Consider the following 19,032-nt stretch of genomic DNA (forward strand, 5'->3'; position numbering starts at 1 on the left):
TCATAAGCATAGCGCTCACCAGTAGGAGGCAGCTGTGTTTGTCACATGAGCACTGATCTTTTATCACTACTGACAGGTTTATTAAACCAGAAGTTTTAAAACTAGGTCATTTTCAAGAGGTTTTATGAATATGAAACAATGTTGTTTGCCTCAAATTTTAAAAATACTCAGTTTCAATTCTTCCTAAGAAGTGTACATGTGACAAAATGAGTCTTTTTAGCACTTAAGTATACTTATCCTCCAAACTTTCTACCAATTGAAAGGTTAAGATCACGAGGATATACCCACCAAAAGGTTAAGAGCTTGATCCAAAGCCATGTAAATCAAAAGAAAAACTCCCATGAATTCACTGGGCACTGGAGTCTCAGAAGGAGTATCTTAAACCCCTGCCTCCCAAAACAAAACATAAACAATACAACCAAACTTAAAAGTATCAAACTTGTAGGGAACGGAAATCTGTTAGATGCCAAAATAGCTGAAAATATTCTAGACCTTGAGGGCTCCACATGAACCTACCAAAGACCACAAATATGTACTCACCCCTGGGGATGGTGAAATAACTCCTGGGAGTAGGGTCCCAGCATTTGGCTACTGTTAGGCTGATAGGTCTAGGAAGAAAGAAGACAAGTAAGGGTGACTCTTAACCCTCCCTGTAGACTTAACTGCTACAATGAACTCTCTGAAACAAACTTATTCCTGTCCAACAGTTGTCAAGTACATCCGAGAATGCTTTTGAGATGCTTGTCAAAGTATTTTCAGTACAAACCAGTATCAGGATGTTTCTGGTTTTGCATAGATCACGAGCACTATTGGTGAAATCTGTCAAACGATCAGCTCTTGAGATATTAAAACACTCATTGTATTAAAAAATAGTGCTACTGAAACGAGGCAACTCCTAGTTTGTGTTGGCTTTGGCTGGTACATTGGAACCAGTCTCACCTATTCATCATTTACACTGAGCAGTTCAGAGCTGAGATCAGCAGTCACACTGGTTGTTTATTGAGATCAAAATGTTGATTTCTCTGAGGTTTGCCCAATACCAATAACTACATATGGAGGATAAGTAGCAAGAGATTTTGTAATATGCTCACCCCGGTTTGGAGACTATTTCCCGTAAAACCCGTACTGCGTCATCATTGCTCATGTTCTCAAAATTGACATCATTCACCTGAAACATTGCAAAAAGCAGAGGTCAGGCTTTGCAACAGCACAGTTAAAGACATTTTAATTATTTGTTTCCAAATTTGTTTGCCTTATAACTGTTTCCATTCCTTTGAGCGACTGCAGAAATATCGTTTCTCAGAGCACATCAACTATCCAGCAGAGTTCTCAAAGAATTATAGATTTAAGTGAAAATAGTCTTTGTGACACATTTCTCTGAGTGTGAATGAATTCTGTTAACTGATTACTAAGTCCATGGATCTGGTGGGATGACTGAGCTGAGCCACCAATGTACAAGCCAGCAGCATGTATTTTCGGACACGGACCAACCTGCAGAAGCATGTCTCCTGGTTCAATTCGGCCATCTGCTGCCACAGCCCCTCCTTTCATAATAGAGCCAATGTATATGCCACCATCACCCCGGTCATTGCTCTGTCCTACAATGCTGATTCCCAGGAAGTTATACTTTTCTATACAGATAGAAAGTGGAGGGTGGGGGGGAAAAAAGCAAACAAAATGATTGGAATAATAGTGAAGAGCTATTACCAGGCTACTTCAGACTGGAATAATCAGTTCTCTGAACATATCAGCTGGGCCATGTTTGACTTGCAATTATCTCAGGTTATCCTATTGGCGTATGTCTGCCTGGCACATTCAGGGAAAGGCAGCAGGGAAACGCTGCTAAAGACATTATTTTTTCATACAGGACACGGAAAAGTTACATTCAAAAAATCAGCAAGAGAAACAACATTGAAAAGACATGTCTACACCTAGAAATTAGGCACCCGATCAGCATTAGGCAATGTTTTTTCCACATGTCAGAGTGGCAGGAAGAATCTGGTGCTACTGAAAGGTGCTGAATTGGCAGTCCTGCACATTTCTATCTGGCTAAACAATGAAACGCATGAACAGCGGAAATACAAACTTCCAGTGCCTTTCTGCTCTCGCTCCTAACAATGTCTGACCCCTTACCATTTCTAGAAATAAGAGCAGAACTCCATATCCTGGAGTTCCAGCTCCTGCCCTGGGCTTCTCAGGAAGAATACTGATCTGCTTGTGCAAATGGCTCAGAACTATCCAGTACTGGACTAGGAATCCAGGCACAGTCAACAGAGTAGCAACTCTCAGCTGCCATTCCCTTTAGTTCAATTGGCATCCTTTCAAATCAAGGAACTTTCTAATGGCTCCAAAGGCTACGACACCATAACAAAATACATCTGTATCACTTGAAAGTCATCATAAAAAACATTGCTTATCCTCTTACCCATGTTGAGTGTGACAGTGATGATATTTAGGGACATGGTAGAATCGGTGATGCTGCTGAACGAAGACGACTGCAAAATACAACAGAAAATTCTCAAGGTTTTAAATGGCTCAGAATAAGACAATAAAAATAACTATTGAGAATTAATTCATTGGGAAGTGATTAATAGGTTTCCATTTGGAAGGCATCCAGAAACCATTGTGGCCTCCTCAAAATTATTCTTCATTTAGAATCTGTAAGGAAAAAAAATCTGAACACAATCTGCACTTTCTCCAAAGATTTGTTTACAAAATACACAGACCCAGTTCCTATATTAAGGTTTCTCAACTGAATTTTACATTGAATCATTTCTGCTTCCTGACTGTATGACTGACAGGCAGACATTTAAATACTAAAGTGCCCGGTGTAGTGTGTAGTGTGAATTATTACATCCACGGCTCCTCCCTAAAGAGAGGGGCGAACAACACAGGATCCTTCGGGAAGTGAGAAGACAGGCACTCCCTCCCTCCAAAATGAAATACAAACGTGCTTATCGAGTATCTTCTAAAACTTTACTCCAGTTCTTGTGATAAAATGTATGCATACTCATTCTTTAATCTGTGAAGACTGATATTTATAAGAGAACACAACATTTACTTCAAGAAATATGTCATTTGGACCATCCTCACTCTGCCACCATAGGACTAGCACAGAAAGGGCAAGAGAAAAGATTTGCTATTTCCTATTAAACGTAGATTTCTCCTTTCAGCAGAATGGAAGTCTCGGCAATTTATACATCAGATGTCTAACACCACAGACACCCCTTGCCCACATCAGCCAGTAGCATAATGGAGGTTCTCCTGCAGAGGCCGGTCTTGAAAGAGACAACAAGAAATGCGATCACTTCACAGTAAAAAGGAGAAAGGGAGAGGAGAAAAAGAGTCTTGACTCTAGAGCTGCAGAACTTCAAATGTTAGAGATTTAGTCCATGGTAGATTGGAGCCAAAGGGAGCCTTTCCAATGAATTCAACAGGGCACAGACCTGTTCTGGACCCCTTCCTAGTTCACCTGCTACACTCAAAAATCACAGTTCACCTCCTTGGAAAATTATGATGCCAACCTTACCCTGTCAATCTGTCGCATCCTTTGTTTCCTCCTCCTGCGTTTATGCTTCCGTATGAGTCGGGATGAAGTACTTTGCTCAGTGGAGCTACTCAACCTGAGGGAAATTGAGAGCAAATGTCAACTCTGTAAAGCTGAGCCATTTGCATTTCTCTGCACCCTGCCAAAAAAAAAAGGCTGGTTCCTACAAATGCAGGAGAGAGTAAATCGTACAGACACCATCAGCTAGCTTACAACATATCGCTCAGCTTGTTGCTGAATTGCTGCTCAATCCCAGTATGTGCTGTACCTTCGCCTCTGCCTAGGAGCAGAGAAGATACCAGCTAAACTACAGCATGGATTAGAGAGTATAATTTACTGGCTTGCTTTCTTTTGGGAGCAAGACTGAGTGCAACCCACACCTCAAAAAGCGTGTATCACCCTGATTTAACCACCCAAAGGTCAGAAGTAGCCATCTTCCACTACTTTAAAGGTGGTCCTGACTCCAGGCCCATCAAAGAAAAATGCACGCTCCAAGAACAATCGTACATTAAACAATGATATTAATCTCTGCTCTGAGAGAACAACAGACAACCCGGAGAATCTCTTAATATTCATTTTTGTGAGTCTTGTCATGGTCCTGTTATTTTCGTCTCCTGCTATCTACCCTGTTACCAGGATCTTAATGCTGGGGCTTGAATTCAATGAAGTAAAGTAGCAATTGATAACAGCTACTACCAAATAGTGGCAGAGGAATAGTGAATGTCATTTACCTTTACATATTCTGTTAGTTTTATTTTGTTGTGGGTTTTTTTTTCAGGCTCTTCACACTTGTAGAACCTAAATGTGCCACTCTCTACATATAAATCCTTAAGATCCCCCTAAGAGTTCGGAAAGTTAATCATTCTCATTTTACAGATAGTGGACTGAGACACAGATTGGATTTGCCCAAATTAATTTCAGAAGCCTGGGACAAAGCCTAGATTTCAGAGATACCAGTGTAACACCACAGAGACATCTCTCCTCTATTTATTATGTTAAGAATGGCAAAAAAAGACAAAGTAATGCTCCATCATTAACCAAGATTAAAAAAAATCCAACCCTGTACAAAACAATTGAACTGGCACTGTCACAAAGAAAACAGTGCCAGTCTTTTTCCCGAGTCTCCATGTCCCAGTCTTCAAAGTTCTAGCCACATGCAGGAATGCTAGAATACCTCAAGGAAAACTTGATAGAGCAACTTCAAAAAGGAGCTTGCTGTCATGAGATTACAACCCACCACACCGGGAAACCCATCTTGCATAAAGTAGGTGTGTTTTAGTCAACCATACTGAGCTGAATATTACAGATGATGGAACTGCTCAGAGGGTGTGAATCTCTTGACATTCTCTTTGAGTTCACAAAACTATTTCAGGCATGTTAACCTCACACACTCCTTTTTTCCCCTCCCAGCAAGGCAAATTAATTTAAAGAGCCAAGAGGTGGTATTTTCAAAAGAGATCAAAATTTTGATAATTCTCAGTTTGTGGAAACAGCTCACATCACCTGGTTTTCTGAGGCTTTACCTTTACAACATGAAAAATAAAGAGGTGTCTCAGATGCAGGGCTCCCAAAATTGGACTTGTTCAACATTCACCACTCTTCTTGAAAGTACTAGCAAAGATTGACACAAAAACCTCCTCTTACATTTTACTACCAATATTCTCCCTCTTCCTATTTCCTCTCTGTTTTCATTCTTCTCTCCTCTCTCAGAACATCTCATTGATAGGATTCAGCTAAAACTTTCCACCACACAACAGTTTAGGGAGAATTTGAAGAAAGGCAAGGCATGTTGCTCACATCACAGTGAACCTGCCTGCTTTTTAAGAAGGGCAGCAAAAAGAAAAGAGGCAAAAGACTGGGGGAACTTTTCTGCATATACACAAGTCAAACAACAAGATACCTTCAAAGGCTATGAGAGAGATGTGAGTGCCCTTCTTCCACTGATTAGAATAAGAATTCAACACTCCAAGCTGCAAACAAACCCTCTGCTCACAGGCTCTATTCCCTGCTGCAGACAGAACACAATGGTGTTCTGTCAAGCCCTGCTCTTTCGCATGATGAGGCAAGACTTTCCACTAGTTTTGGAGACACCTGAGCTAGCCCATACCAGAAAGGACAAAACCTTAAAATTTTATCTGTCCTTTTGGCTACTACAATCACACTTCCAAGTCATTCACAGCATCCAGGCAATTGATTTTCATTGTTTATACACATATTTCACCTACTGCTGCATCATATTTTTTCACTTTATCCCAGTGTGCATCACTTCAGGAGTATGCAGTACTTTCTGTCACCAACCTTTTTTAGAATGGCATCCTCTAATGGTTACTGTGGATAAAGAGAGTTCATTAAATTCATACACATCATTTCACTTATTCAGTTTCCCATTACTACGTTTCTGAAAGGAGTAATGCCTCTGGCTAACATTGCCTACTGTAAAAAGCAGTTTTAAGTTAGCAATGTTCATATAGCAGAGAAAGAAAATGGAGAGAAAAACTATACTGAAAGCCACACCTGCCTGCAGCAGGAGACCACGATGGGAATTCACCCAGTAGCAAAGTTCTTCCTCCACTTTCCAGACAATGGGCGTTTTATCTGCATAGCAAGTTATGGAAATGAGGGGTAGGAACAGTAGTTTCAGCAGACAGTTCACTGAATTTCTTTGTCTCAAGCAGTCCTGGCAGTAATCTGGTGCTATTTCATCGCACTTTACATCCTAAGAAGCAAGCAACTTAAAAATACCTTCCAATGTATGTTAGTATACTTCCTCTGTCAATATTTTTTCCTGATCACAGACAGCACATAAGGTCTGCTGACTGCCAAGGTTGCCTGGCTATGCCAATTTCTTCCTCCAGCTCTAGTGCACATCAATATGGTGTTGCTCAGAAAAACAAAGGATGATTGTTTCCAGCTTTTAGTCTGATTTTCTAAAATTGGACTGGACAAAAATACCTTTTGCCAGCAATGACTATAGCTAGAAAACAGAAATTGCTCTCTGACTCTGAGTCCTTAGAAGGGATATTTTAATCAACCATCAAATACAGGACATAAAAATACTTTCATTACAACCTTTAGAGAGATATATCAGGGATGAGTTCAAAAAGATGGACTGGAAAAAAAGAAGAAAAGTCTAAGTAGACCACAGAAAGGCAGACAGAGCACAGCTGAGGTGATGAAGGTATGAACAATTAGCTTATGTTCATATCAGCATCTTGTTTCTTCTTCACTTTCGCCCTCCCTATTTACTTTGGCAACTTGGGGGTGAGACTACTTTGGAAAATTTATTCAATTTCAATATATGACCAGAAGTTTACATTCCTCTGTAGGCAGCAAACATTCTGAATTTTTCTTTTAAATTAAACCAGCAAAAACAAAGTATTGGCAAATATCTGAACTTCTGTTACCAGATGATAATATGTGAAAAGCGAAGTTCTTTCTGCAGTATCCTTTTCCCTCTACTCAGCATTAGACTGGAAGAATGGAAATCAGTTCCTTAGAAAAGCCACAGTTCAAGTTTAGTTCAAGAGGACGGACAGTATTTCAGAGAAGTAACTACTTGAGCTAAAACAGCCTCTCACATTAGTTGCACAAAACTGATGATCAGAAGGCGCTGCAGAAACATTTTTGTGTGCTTATACATTGGCTTCTATACAGATAAACATTAGAAAATGTTACTTATTACACTGGAAAAACCATACACGGAGAGCTCACTTAACTCAATTTTTTTCATCCTTTCCTGGGGAAAGCTGGACAATGACTTAAGTTGCCTTAATAAGCCTATGTGTAAGTAGAAGGCAAGACAGCTTGTTTCAGCAAGAATCCCCCACTGTGTGAAAGCATATTTGTAAACATCAGGTTTCACAGTCTCTGCAATTTCTTAGAAAGGAGTCAAGCCTATATCTATTTTCATGTAGCTATGGTACACTTCATCATGTCTTCTTGTAATTTCTTTCAAATCCATAGCCTTAATGCATCCTTGCTGAATCATTCATAAACACTGCATATCTCATATTCTAGGAGTATCTGGATGCTAAATAGCAGCTCAAACCTATTCTAATGAGGAATAATATTTTGATCTCTGAAGTATCCCCAGAAATGAGTAAAAGTTATTATTACAATTTGATGAGCAAAACAAGATGGTATATTTGAGCTTTTGGGAACAATAAAGTGCAAAGATGAAAAACAAATCTGGAATCATAACTACTAATTTCCTGCACTAGCTACTGGCCAAAACCCTGACTGCACTTCTAACAGAAAGGCTAATAAATCCCACAGAAGAGATTTTTAAAAAGAATAATAATAATTTGTCCAATCTACATTCCCCAAAAGAAGGAAAAAAAGGTACCGATTTGTTAAAGAAAACTTATCCATACAGTTTAAAAAGAATTAATGTTAATTTCTTAAATTGGAAATAAACGTAATCAATTTTTTTTGCAGGAATTATTTTAGTTACATTGAACTCAGAATACTAATTGCAAGTTGCTGACAATAATCCTACAGCTACAGATGTCATATCTGCTAGACCTTTATTTGCTTAACAGAAGACAGAAATAAGGCTCTTACTGTAAAGTTCACCATGAGCTCCCTACATCAACCTGTACTCAAAATACGACCTACCTGCAAACAACATTAATGTTCAATTATATCATACTTTGAAAACAAAGGAAATAAATTATTGCACTCACACTACTTGAAAGATTCTGTACTGTCCTGTAATATCTGTGAACAAATTAACTCTTTGAAACAAAAAATTATTCTTTCTCTCTAACTAAATGCAACAGAACTTCCTTGGACTGGAAATCAACCAACTCTGCTGCCCTGCTCCTAGTTAAAAATAAAATAAACCAATGTCAAACGCACAGTTAGAAAAGCATCCTCAACCTTACAACCTCTTCACTTCCAAGACAGTAACGTCCTTCACACTTGATTTCTCTCAGTGACCTCCTCTGTACAATCTCCTTTACAATGCAGGTTCTGACATCAGAGTTCACCAGCTGTTATTAAACAAACTTACCCCCTTCAACCTCTTTTTCCCCAGGCCGCTGTCTCCAGCAGATCTGGAGCATGCTGGATGTTCTATTTGGCTGTATTTGCCTCTAAAAAAACCTCTCCCTGCCAGCACAATCTCTCATCTGCTTGAGAACATCATCACCGTAACACAACAGCATACCTTGGAGCATTCCATTTAGTTGTTCTTCCTGACTAGCTGGCCTGGCAGCTATTCTCCGTGCCAAACGCTTCTGCCCTAGCCTAGAAAGGAAAAGGCCTGTGCAGCAGCTTCGAAGAGTCTCTTTCTTCTCAGGTCAGACGCAGGAAGCTTTACTTTATTAATATAGAAAGATCTAGCTGGGTCTAGTATAATGTGCTTCAGTGGCCACCCTGACTGTGCTAATCCTGCCCTACTGCATATCTTGCTGCCATGGAAATGATTAATTTATTTACAAGAAACAAAATCAGCTGCAGGGTTGTTGTTGGTTTTGTGGGCTTGATTTTTTAGGGAGGGAAGGAGGGCTGGAAGCCCTAAAGGCTTTAGGAAGGCTTAGAGTACATTCAGGTTAACTACTGATCTTGCCAACCCTTTAAGCACATGAATATCCAGGTGAAGTACAAAGCATCCAGAAGGCTAATTTTCTGTATCTTCAGGTGTTGGCAACTTCACTGCAACTGCAAAATAAGTTCTTGAAACTAATTCAGGACCAAATCTTCAATGTTCATTTAGTTACCCTTTCAACCCTTTGGAAACACCCAGCCTTTAAACAGAATTTGAAGGAACTGCTGCTCTTCAACAGGTTTAAGCTATGATTAACTGCAAGACCAAATAGATCCACTGAGTTCAATAAGCTAATAATCTGTTTGCAAACATAGCACATGTTTAAGTATCTCCAGGACTAGTTGTTCTGTGCTGTTTCCATTCTACCTAAAATTTAAGAATATCACACTGCACCTTATTTATTTTAGCCACAGGTCTCTATGAACCACCAGAGATCTGTAATCTTGTTGTTCTCTGACATTTAATAGAAATCTGTAATGGATTTTCATGGCTTATTTGGATGAGCAACAGCTCTAGAGACAGTGTTCAAAGAATGCTATCACTGCAGCCGGGAAAGGGAAGAGTATTGGTTTTGATTGATTTTACATCTTTAAAAATAGGTATTTTGAATCCAAGAGATGTATTGGCTTATAGAACTTTTACAGAACAACAAAAATATCTTTAGAGATTAACAAGGATGTCTTGAAATGGAGAGGTTTTTTGCAAAGGAATAATTCACATTCTCTCTGTCTGCACAAAAAGAAAAAATAATTAAGAAGTCATAAATATATGGCATTACAGCCTGCCCTTGCAACAGCATTAACTTTGATGAATCCCTGTACTGCTCATAGGCCTCAGACTATGCAATTACACAGGCATTCCTTTACAATTCAGCTTTAGTGAAGTGCATACTTATTAGGAATCTGTGCTGAAGGTATTCTGTTACAATATTCACAACATTACTTTATAAATAGGTAGACAGTTGCGCATTGCTTTGATCTTAAAATGTGATTCTTCTTGCTATTAAAAGGAAAGAACAGGAACAAAATTTTTCTCTTAATTGGAATAGTGGCTATAGGCAGCTTGGACAGCAAGCCCAATAACTTAAGCTTGTTTCTCAGAGCAGTGATTATAGAGAACATGATGTTACTGATCAATTATCAGTGCTCAAATCATATGTAGCAGGGAAAAAAAAAAGAAAAGAAAATGGAAAAAAAAAAAAAAATTAATAAATCTTCTCATCTCACCAGTCAGCATGTTTCAGGAAGGCCAGAAATACAGTCAAGTGGCTGGGAAACAGATACAAACAGCATTTAACAGCTCAGTCACTATGCGAATGCCCTACCTGCTTGTGTTGTCATCATCATCAGAGTCAATGAAGCTGCTGGATTCCAGCTCACTACTCATCATGGTAGAAGAGCTGTCATAACCAGGAGGATGCTCACGGTGTCTGTCCAGTTTTGGATGGCCATTGATCCGAGGGACTGTAAACAAAATAAATGGAGTATTACTAGTCAAAGAAGAAGAGCAAGGAAGTGGCACTGCGAATAGCATGACATTCACACTGACAGCTGCAGACAACTCTGCAGGGGGTTCCTTATGCTGAAACCAAGCTCTTTGCAGAACCTGATTTCATTCAACAGCTGGAAAGCCTACTGCCCCTGGCCAGCCTGCCTGCCTGCCTACCTACCTTTTTCCTAACTTTTTCATTTTCTATGGCTCAGTTCATGGACAAGCCATAAATGGATCAACGCAGAAGTAGCAGGCATGAACAAGTACTATAATGGTATCAGAACATCAATTAGAATAGCCGTGAGAAGTTGATGTCAATAGGAAGGTACACATGAAGATCTTGGAAAAGCAGCAGATAACACAATTTGAGTTTAGTATGGATAGGCAGATTAACAGAAAATGTTAAACAGCACTCCTTAAGGAATTCTATTAATATCTCACCCATAAAACCACCTTTTCCTCAACCTGTGCTACGCATTCTTGTCCCCATACCTACACCACCTTGTCTGGGCAGTACAGCTCTATCAAAGTCACGTTGTCTTGACCATTCCACATGCATAAGATGCTTCAGAACAATTTCTTACTAATCCCTAGCTGTGTGAATGTTGTCAGACATGAACATTCATGCAGATAATCCCCTCGGTAAGAATGCCATTTACTTGAAAGCAGCAGTGATTCATCTTTTTCTAGAGATATTTTATGGATTTTCCTCTGCAAAGCAAACTCCTCTCCCTGCTTCCTTTCAGGGACTTCTCATTAGAAGACCCATAACCTGTTAAGTGCTCTATTTTTCCAAGAATGTTCCTTTCCCTGAAACAAGAAGGGCTCAGCTTGATAAGGCACCTGGTCAAGAAATAAACATAACAGGCTTCAAAGACAGACTGGTATTTTAAAACACACTCTCCAAACTCACAACTCCCTCCCAAGGTCCAAGGGATCTGCTCTTCAATTACAGAATAGAAAATCTTCATAAAAGAGGAATGTCTGCCGTAGGAATTATACATGATGGTGTGCAACTGTACACATTGAAAGTTAGTTGACAGTTCTTGCTAACTATTAAAGTAACATGGTTTGAAAAACCAAGAGCCACCCTAAATACCCGGCTGTGAAATCTACTGTGGCTAGCCTTCACTCCTCTATTTCAAATTGCTCAGAAGTGAAATAAAAAAACTGATTAGTTTTCTTCCTGCCTGAGGAACGTGGGCCTAATTATTTATGTCCATAAAGGGTTTTAAGAGATTCAGTAAAAGGTAACAGAGTCACATAAGATCTCATCTCATTTTTTTATACATGTATCTAAACCATTCATTTCTGCAAAGAAAAATAATTGAAGCATAAAGCTGTACAAATTCTCCTGCTATGTCACTTCCATATCGCGTTTGATCACTCAGCTTCTAGGCACATCTGTAGGTATACAAAATGACTGTGAAAACACTTAAGCTGGCTACCCAAGAAAAGCAAATCTTCTTTCAAGTCACAGAGCAAAACCAAAGCTCCTTCCCTCCTGCAACAGCACTGAGCTTTGGTTTGAAGAGAAGCTGAACAGTACCAACCCTTCGTCATCCTTCTCAGAACTGATACTTGTTTTTCATCCTGCCATGTGCTGAAGGGCAGTTGAGATGACACCATTTATTCAAGCCTCTTCTGAAACTAGCACATACTAGTAATAATGAGTCAGGGACTGACTGCTGTCCTCTAGGAGCTGCCTTAAAGTCAAAGGCTGTGTGGTGTTAAAAAAATGAAGCTTACCAGGTTTCAATTTCAGGCTCTGTCTCCAGAGCTCCTTACTCCTAGCATTTCCATTTCTCACTCCCTCATGTGTAAAATGGAGACAGAACAGCATTTGCCAGAGCTTTTTAGACTGCACATTCTACAGTATAGAAGTCCTCTCCTCCCATAATTTGGTTGTCACAACTACCATAATGTGCTCCCAGTATTGGGTGGTAACACTAGATCTCACTGAAAAACTATTAAACAGTTTGTCAACAGCAAGTTGAGGCTGCAGAACGACAACTCTTCATAGACACAGCGGGAAGAAAACATTTAAAGGCCTGAACTTTCAGTTCTGTCTGAATAACTGTGTTTCTTTCAGTACTACAGATGAGTAGGTGAAAATAAGTACCTTCAGGAATCCCACATCCACACTCGAATAGACTCCTAGCTCTGCCTTTAAACTAAACTCTAAGGAGCAGCCAATTACGCTTGCATCTGCCAGATGTATACAGCTAAAAAGAAACACAGAGGCTGGCCAAATTTTACTCCTTCTAAGCTGGCACTAACAGCTTAGAGGGAGTATCTCAACCAGACACAAACCGATACAGCTGTTTATGGCATCGTTACTGAGGAGGTGAAGACTTATATTGCATTGTTTCTTCTCATCCAGAACAGGCAACTTTGACCTTCGAGAGTCAAGGTCAAGTAATCCATTCTAGAGAGTCCCTGAATGTTCAATCCAGGCTTTAAAAAAAAACCCCATTTTTTCTTTCAAAGTTCCTTTCATCTGTAACAAAAATAGGAAAGAAAAAAAAAAAAGAAGGGAAAAGACATCCACATTCTAAAGCTGAGAAAACAGCACTTTTCAGCAAATTAATAAGCTTTAGACAGTCAGAGTTCTGTCTTTTAAGACTAAGGAGAGCGTCACAAACTTGAACAATTAAAATTCCTCCTTTTCTTGTGCTACATATTCATTTTTTAAATCTTTATATAGTGCAGCCTAGAGTTCAAAATATTTCACTAGATCTGGAAACCTGGATGCTAATCACAGCATTGAACAAATTCAACTCAATCTCTCCAGCCTCAGCTTAAGTATAAAATCAAGTCCAGCCACCTTGTCCGTTTATTTTTTGCTTCTACACAGTGAAACATCAGAAACTGTGGAGCAAATTAAAGCCTCTTAATCCAGCAGATTGCATAACCCAAATATGCATTCACTGGAAACAGTACTGGAACAGCCAACAACTGACACTGGCACCACTATCTAGCAGCCAGATAACTTTCAAGGAAGCAAAGCATTCCATACTCTGATCACATGAACCCCTTCTCTCTCTTCTGAACATACTTCAGCTTTAAACCTGATTTCAGGAGCAATTGTTAGCTTGCAAGAATATCATCACCAAAAATCAGTGTGTTGGACTATCAGAACACATGCAACACCATCACCCTTACAAGCTCTGCACAGTTTTCCTGAAGAGGGAATAACAATCAAGAAAAGGTGGTGACATACGTACAATGGCTTAGGGCAAAGCACTCATGATTCTGAGCTATGATGGACAGAGACTCTCACCAAATGCAAATCCAACACAGTCCCAAGGAACTTTGAGTTGGTTGCTGATTACTCGATAGTCTTGCTTCCACTGATGTTTCCTTTCTGACTTCAACAGGAAGTGACAGCAAATCTTAGAAATTTACTAGCTAGCACACAATTTACAACAAATCTATTATCTTTGCCCCTTCTGAGTTTTATATTTCTATTTTTCATAAAGGAGCAGTATAAAAGCTAGAATGGATGGAAGTCAAAACATCAGCCCTGGAGAAAACTGACTTCCATTTCTCCACTTGAAAAATCCCTTCTTATTTACTACTGTGTTTCTTTTCCTGCCTTCCTCTGCTATTCATGACTTGCAACTTATAGAAGTAATCACATCAATGTTGGGCGATAATGTTGATTTAATTTAGAGAAGCTGACGTTAAACAGAGCCCTGATATTAAAAACAAGCCCCTTTCAGAAGCAGCTTTCCAGCTCTGATTGGGTGGGTAGTAGATTACAGAAAATAATGACCTGGATTTTATCCACATTTAACTGGTATAAATAGGAAGCAAATTTGAGCAGCGTGCTTCTCTCATCAGAGATACTTTATTTACATTTGGCTTTGATTATTATTAAGTATACAGCCCAGAAAGAAAGTTGCCAGCATGATTTTGTAATCTTTCTCTGCAAAACTAGTCTGTTTATGCAGCTGGGGAGGGAGGGAGGGCGCCTCTGGTCATCAATAGGTGGGTTGTCTCAAGTGCCCACTAGAAATCACCAGTCCCGTCTCTCCCATCGCAGGTCATGATTATTTGACAATGCAGATTCTTCATTTCATTCCAAGTGGGTGGTCTAAAAGCTTTCACTCCTGTGGACCTTTTCTGCTCTAAAACGCCATCCTGCATTCAATTCTCTGCTGAGAATTCTGGATGTCATCAGTTAGGGAGCATTAAAGGTAGAAATCTACAGATTGCAATTTCCAAGCTCTCAACCGGACCTTGCACAGCTGGCAGTGAGGATTGCTATGAAACCAGGACATGTTTCAAACAGTCACATCTCATCCTTTGTGGGTTATTTATTGAGAAAATTTTTGTCCTTAAAAACTCTATGAGCAGATAGCTATTTTATAGAATTTGCAATTCAGAGTCATTTGCCTAATACTTTTAATAGATAAAAACTCTGTGTGTAATTCAGCTGATTTGTTTTCCATGTCTCTAACCACTGGACGCCATGGTCAGCAGTTGCGTGTTTTTTCTCTACTAGTAAGGAATTTCTCAACTCCGGATCTTAATTTGCTTCCTGCTAGCATCCTAAAAGACCGCTCATGCCATCTCTAAGGAAGCTTCCTTCAAAATTTACATTTATGCCACTAAAGTAATTCAGCTGTCACCCAGTTCCAATTGCTTAGCATTGGGCTCAAATACAAGCTTTCTGACTCTATTGTATTGTTCTTATCATCATTTCTTATAAGAAATGCTCTTCCTCTCCTGCTTGGCCTAAGACACACGAAGGATTACAGTACAAGCAGGCACATACAACAAAGTGTGATTATTTTGCAGTCTATGTAATTATTGACAGGAGCTGAAACCTTTTGGCTTCCCAAACATTCTGCAGTTTAAATTGTTTCCTGTTGTTTCAGAGACTATAAACTTGAAGCTAGGACTTGTGTTCCTATCAGATGGAATGGGACTGCTAACCTCATGTCTAATACTGAGTCTCAAACCGCTTCCTCATTCATTATCAGGTGAATAATTTATCCCACACATAAACTTGATCAGTTCACAACCATTATGAAGAATTAATGGCCCACATCTCTCTAATGCTCTTTAGTTCTCAGGGGCAATTTTCACACAAAGGACAATTTTAAGACCAGATAGAATTTTTAACCAGCTGAAGGCTGCCTCAAATGTGCTGTGCGAAAACTCACCATTGGAGTGTTTTCTTTAGCACTCTACCTTTCAGTGAAACAGAAGTACCTCTGTAGTACCTCTGTTACACTGCTAGATCACCTGCATTTGGCAGTGAAAACACTGAATTTTCACTCATTTGCTTTTCAACTAAAGTAACAGAGAAAGTTTAAGACAAGTGATGCTTAGTGCTTACTAGGGATTTTTCAGCATAGAGAGAACAATCAGGAATACAGAGGAAACCAAAGCGTGGAAGTGGCATCCATAGGTATTTTCCCCTCAAGCCTGCACATTTTCTGTGTTAACTAAAGGACAAAAACCCTGCAGTTTGATACAGTGCCATGGCCTGTATATGGGGTATGTCTGAACGACTGGCTGGCAGTCCCTGAAGGGATGCACTGTTAACTCTGACAACTCACATGGCTGGAACACTGCTGTAAAGTTCACTTGAGAATCTACAGTACCAGCATAGTCCTGAGGGCCTCAGGCAATGGATATGTAAGGTCCCATTTCTGTGCAAAGGTAACAGAGCTTGTGCCCAAGAAATCAAGGACAGAGTCAGTGCTGCAGCCTACAAATCCCAAGGAACGCTCAAGAGCAACGGGTCCAACACGGCAGGATCCACATTCAGGAGATTGGGGAGCATCCATCTGAGGATTTCATCAATGCTGCAATACATTAGTATGGACATAAACCCCCCCAGCCCAATAATAACCACCCAAATTTTCACGCACCCTTTAGATCTGGTGTGCGTTATCTCATTTTTATACAGGGTACCTCAGTTTCCCTGCACAAAATAACGGCACTGACTGCTTAGAAACTTCAGTTGAAATGAATGTTAATACCTACAGCGATACATGTGGGGCTGTGCTTCTGGGTAACATCTGACTGGTTCCAATGGCCTCATCAGGTGGTGACACCACTTGTGACAATATCTCCTACTGGGAGCGGGTCTCAGAGGGGAACGCTGCTGTGAGTGGAGCTCCTGTTGCCTCTCCTGTTGTGGCTGGCTCCTACCAAAACACTTCAAAAACGTGGGAGTGACCATTTCCCTGCCCGCACTGTGCCCACTTAAGGAAATCCCCAGCATGCACTGTGACTATCACTCTGTCCAAGTCCAACAAACATATCCAGATGTACATGGAGCTTCCCACAAGTAGTTATTTTTCAGGCACAGTGTGAGAGAAAAAAAAGAGCCAGTTCAGGGCTCCTGCTGGGACACCGGAAAATTCCATTCCTGAAGACTCAAAGATTATGAAATATATATATATTTTTGCATGCTCTTCCTCCATGACATAATCCCAAGGAAGCCTGTGCCCAAGAGGCAGCGCATCTGGTAGGCAGTGCATCTTGAAGGACTGGGGAAATAGAACAAAAATCATTTGCATTGACTTTGCCATTTGCCACTCTGCCATTTCCACAACACACTTTGTAATCACATCTGCTGGATACGAGTCACTCTTTTTCATGGATCAGTTCTGAAAATCCAGATCTTTTTGTAGCCACGTTTTTAATGGGATCCTGTAAGATGACATAGCTCTCTTTATCCCAATAAACCACACATAAATAGACCTTTGGAATTTGCATACTTTTGAGAATATAGTCAGGCTACTAGAGATTATACTGATTTGGGGCTTCTTTTAAATTATCTCTTATTTTAATGTATTACAGAAATGTGTCTCAGATCTCAATCCATGGTTTTCCAGTCCCTCATAAAATTTCTCATTTTTGGAGATAGAGGTGAAGGAATTTTTCACCCAAGAATAAAATCCCCAAACATACATGTGTGTTTCTCATCATTAAATTCCATATATTTCTGCTAGCATCTTTACGAAGAGCAAAATGTTTCTCAGCCTTAACCTGATGCAAATGCCAGTGATGGAGCAACTCCACTTGTTCTAGAGAAAGTCTAAGGCAGATGGACTGTTCTGTCAGGACACAAACCACTTAAAGCAGCAACACTGTAAAAGTTTACAAGGCCTAAATATGGGCATCATCATTAGAAATTGTAATGCAGACAAGTTTCACAACATCAGTTGAAGTTCGGCACATGGCAAACCACAACCACACTATAGAAACAAATGTTGGATCTCATGTGTGTGCGTGCTCGTGTCTAGTGGAGGTTCACTGAGACTTGCATTTTAAGGTCTTCACTTAGAATCAGGGACAGACCACGCCTCGGTATCAAGCAGAGGTTTCTGTCCATCCTGGTGATATCTACGCTTGAGTAACAACTGATAGAACTTTGTTTCACATACCTCAAATACTCTCTCAAACTACATGCCCTGGCATTTCTAGTGTGCACTTCAATACCGCAGCACAGAAGCAGTGTTTGCTGGATTATTAACTTCTTACAGAAGGACAAAAACTTCAGAAACTACGAACATTTGCAGCTTCTGTGCAATTTAATAAGGACTGCAACAGCTCAGCTGCTCTCAAGGTTCAGCCATTCAAACATTTCAGAAACAGTTTCATGTTCTTTGACTGGGTCTTCAGGGCAAACACAAAACAAATACAATATGGCATTAATTTGTTAAAGATAGGACGTTTAAAAAGATGATCCTTTCAAGCGATACTACAATTGTGTCAGAAACCTCTTTCAACTCCCCATTTTCCTGAGAGTTTTTCATTAGCCTTTCTTGCCAGTTGTTCCTCACAAGCCGAAGGAATCGGGACAAATGCAAGACGGTGATACTTTGTGTAAATTAGTGTTTGCTTTTAGTACCATTAACAGCAGCGAGGTTTAATATCACAGTGGTCTCAGCATTCTTGTGCGGAGTTACCACAAGATGCTGCGTTATGGCAGATGCTAGTACCTCAGACGCTAAATTTAAAATAGATTTACCGCGTTTGTTCAAGATTTTAAGCTGAGCTCTTCAAAAAGTAAATGTTCTCTAACATCATCCAGGTCAGTTTTGTCATCTGATTCAGAGTCTGTCCCAGTATTATGGATTACTTGGGTATGAACGAATCCGTGTTTTTTAACGGGTCTCTATGAAATTCTAATGCTTCACAGGGAATAGCGTTTTGAAAGTGCGCCTTCGCTCCTGGAAAACTTCACCGTCTCTAACGTCGAAGTAATCTTCTTTCCCCCCGGTCTCTCCCCGAGACTCGGGTCACTTTCAGCCATACAGAAAACCCCTTGATCCTTTCCCCCATCAGAACACCTTCTCCCGCCTCCGTCCCGGAGCGAAGCCGGCGGCGCGGTCCCTCTCCGGCCCCCACCGCTCCCCCGCGCAGCGCAGGGAGCCGCGGACGGTACTCACGGCCCGGTCCGGTCACGGAAGGC

At 40.2% G+C, this 19,032-nt stretch overlaps 1 protein-coding gene across 2 annotated transcripts in view; it reads right to left on the reverse strand.

Annotated features, from left to right (window-relative positions):
• DVL1 (dishevelled segment polarity protein 1) overlaps positions 1-19,032 on the reverse strand; it is a 62,441-nt gene that overhangs the window by 13,853 nt on the left and 29,556 nt on the right. The window contains exons 4-9 of one of the 2 annotated variants that reach the window (XM_010577408.1): positions 10,423-10,561; positions 3,530-3,623; positions 2,426-2,495; positions 1,492-1,631; positions 1,092-1,168; positions 541-608 (exon numbers count right to left, since the gene is read on the reverse strand). In XM_010577408.1, coding sequence (XP_010575710.1) covers positions 541-608; positions 1,092-1,168; positions 1,492-1,631; positions 2,426-2,495; positions 3,530-3,623; positions 10,423-10,487 — 514 coding nt within the window. In that variant the 5' untranslated portion in view covers positions 10,488-10,561. Of the gene's footprint in view, positions 1-540; positions 609-1,091; positions 1,169-1,491; positions 1,632-2,425; positions 2,496-3,529; positions 3,624-10,422; positions 10,562-19,032 lie in introns of those variants that run through there. The other variant, XM_010577407.1, reaches the window with a different exon arrangement.

Source organism: Haliaeetus leucocephalus, unplaced genomic scaffold (assembly GCF_000737465.1).
Source record: "Haliaeetus leucocephalus isolate CR32 unplaced genomic scaffold, Haliaeetus_leucocephalus-4.0 Scaffold556, whole genome shotgun sequence".
In the NCBI taxonomy this organism is placed as follows: domain Eukaryota; kingdom Metazoa; phylum Chordata; class Aves; order Accipitriformes; family Accipitridae; genus Haliaeetus; species Haliaeetus leucocephalus.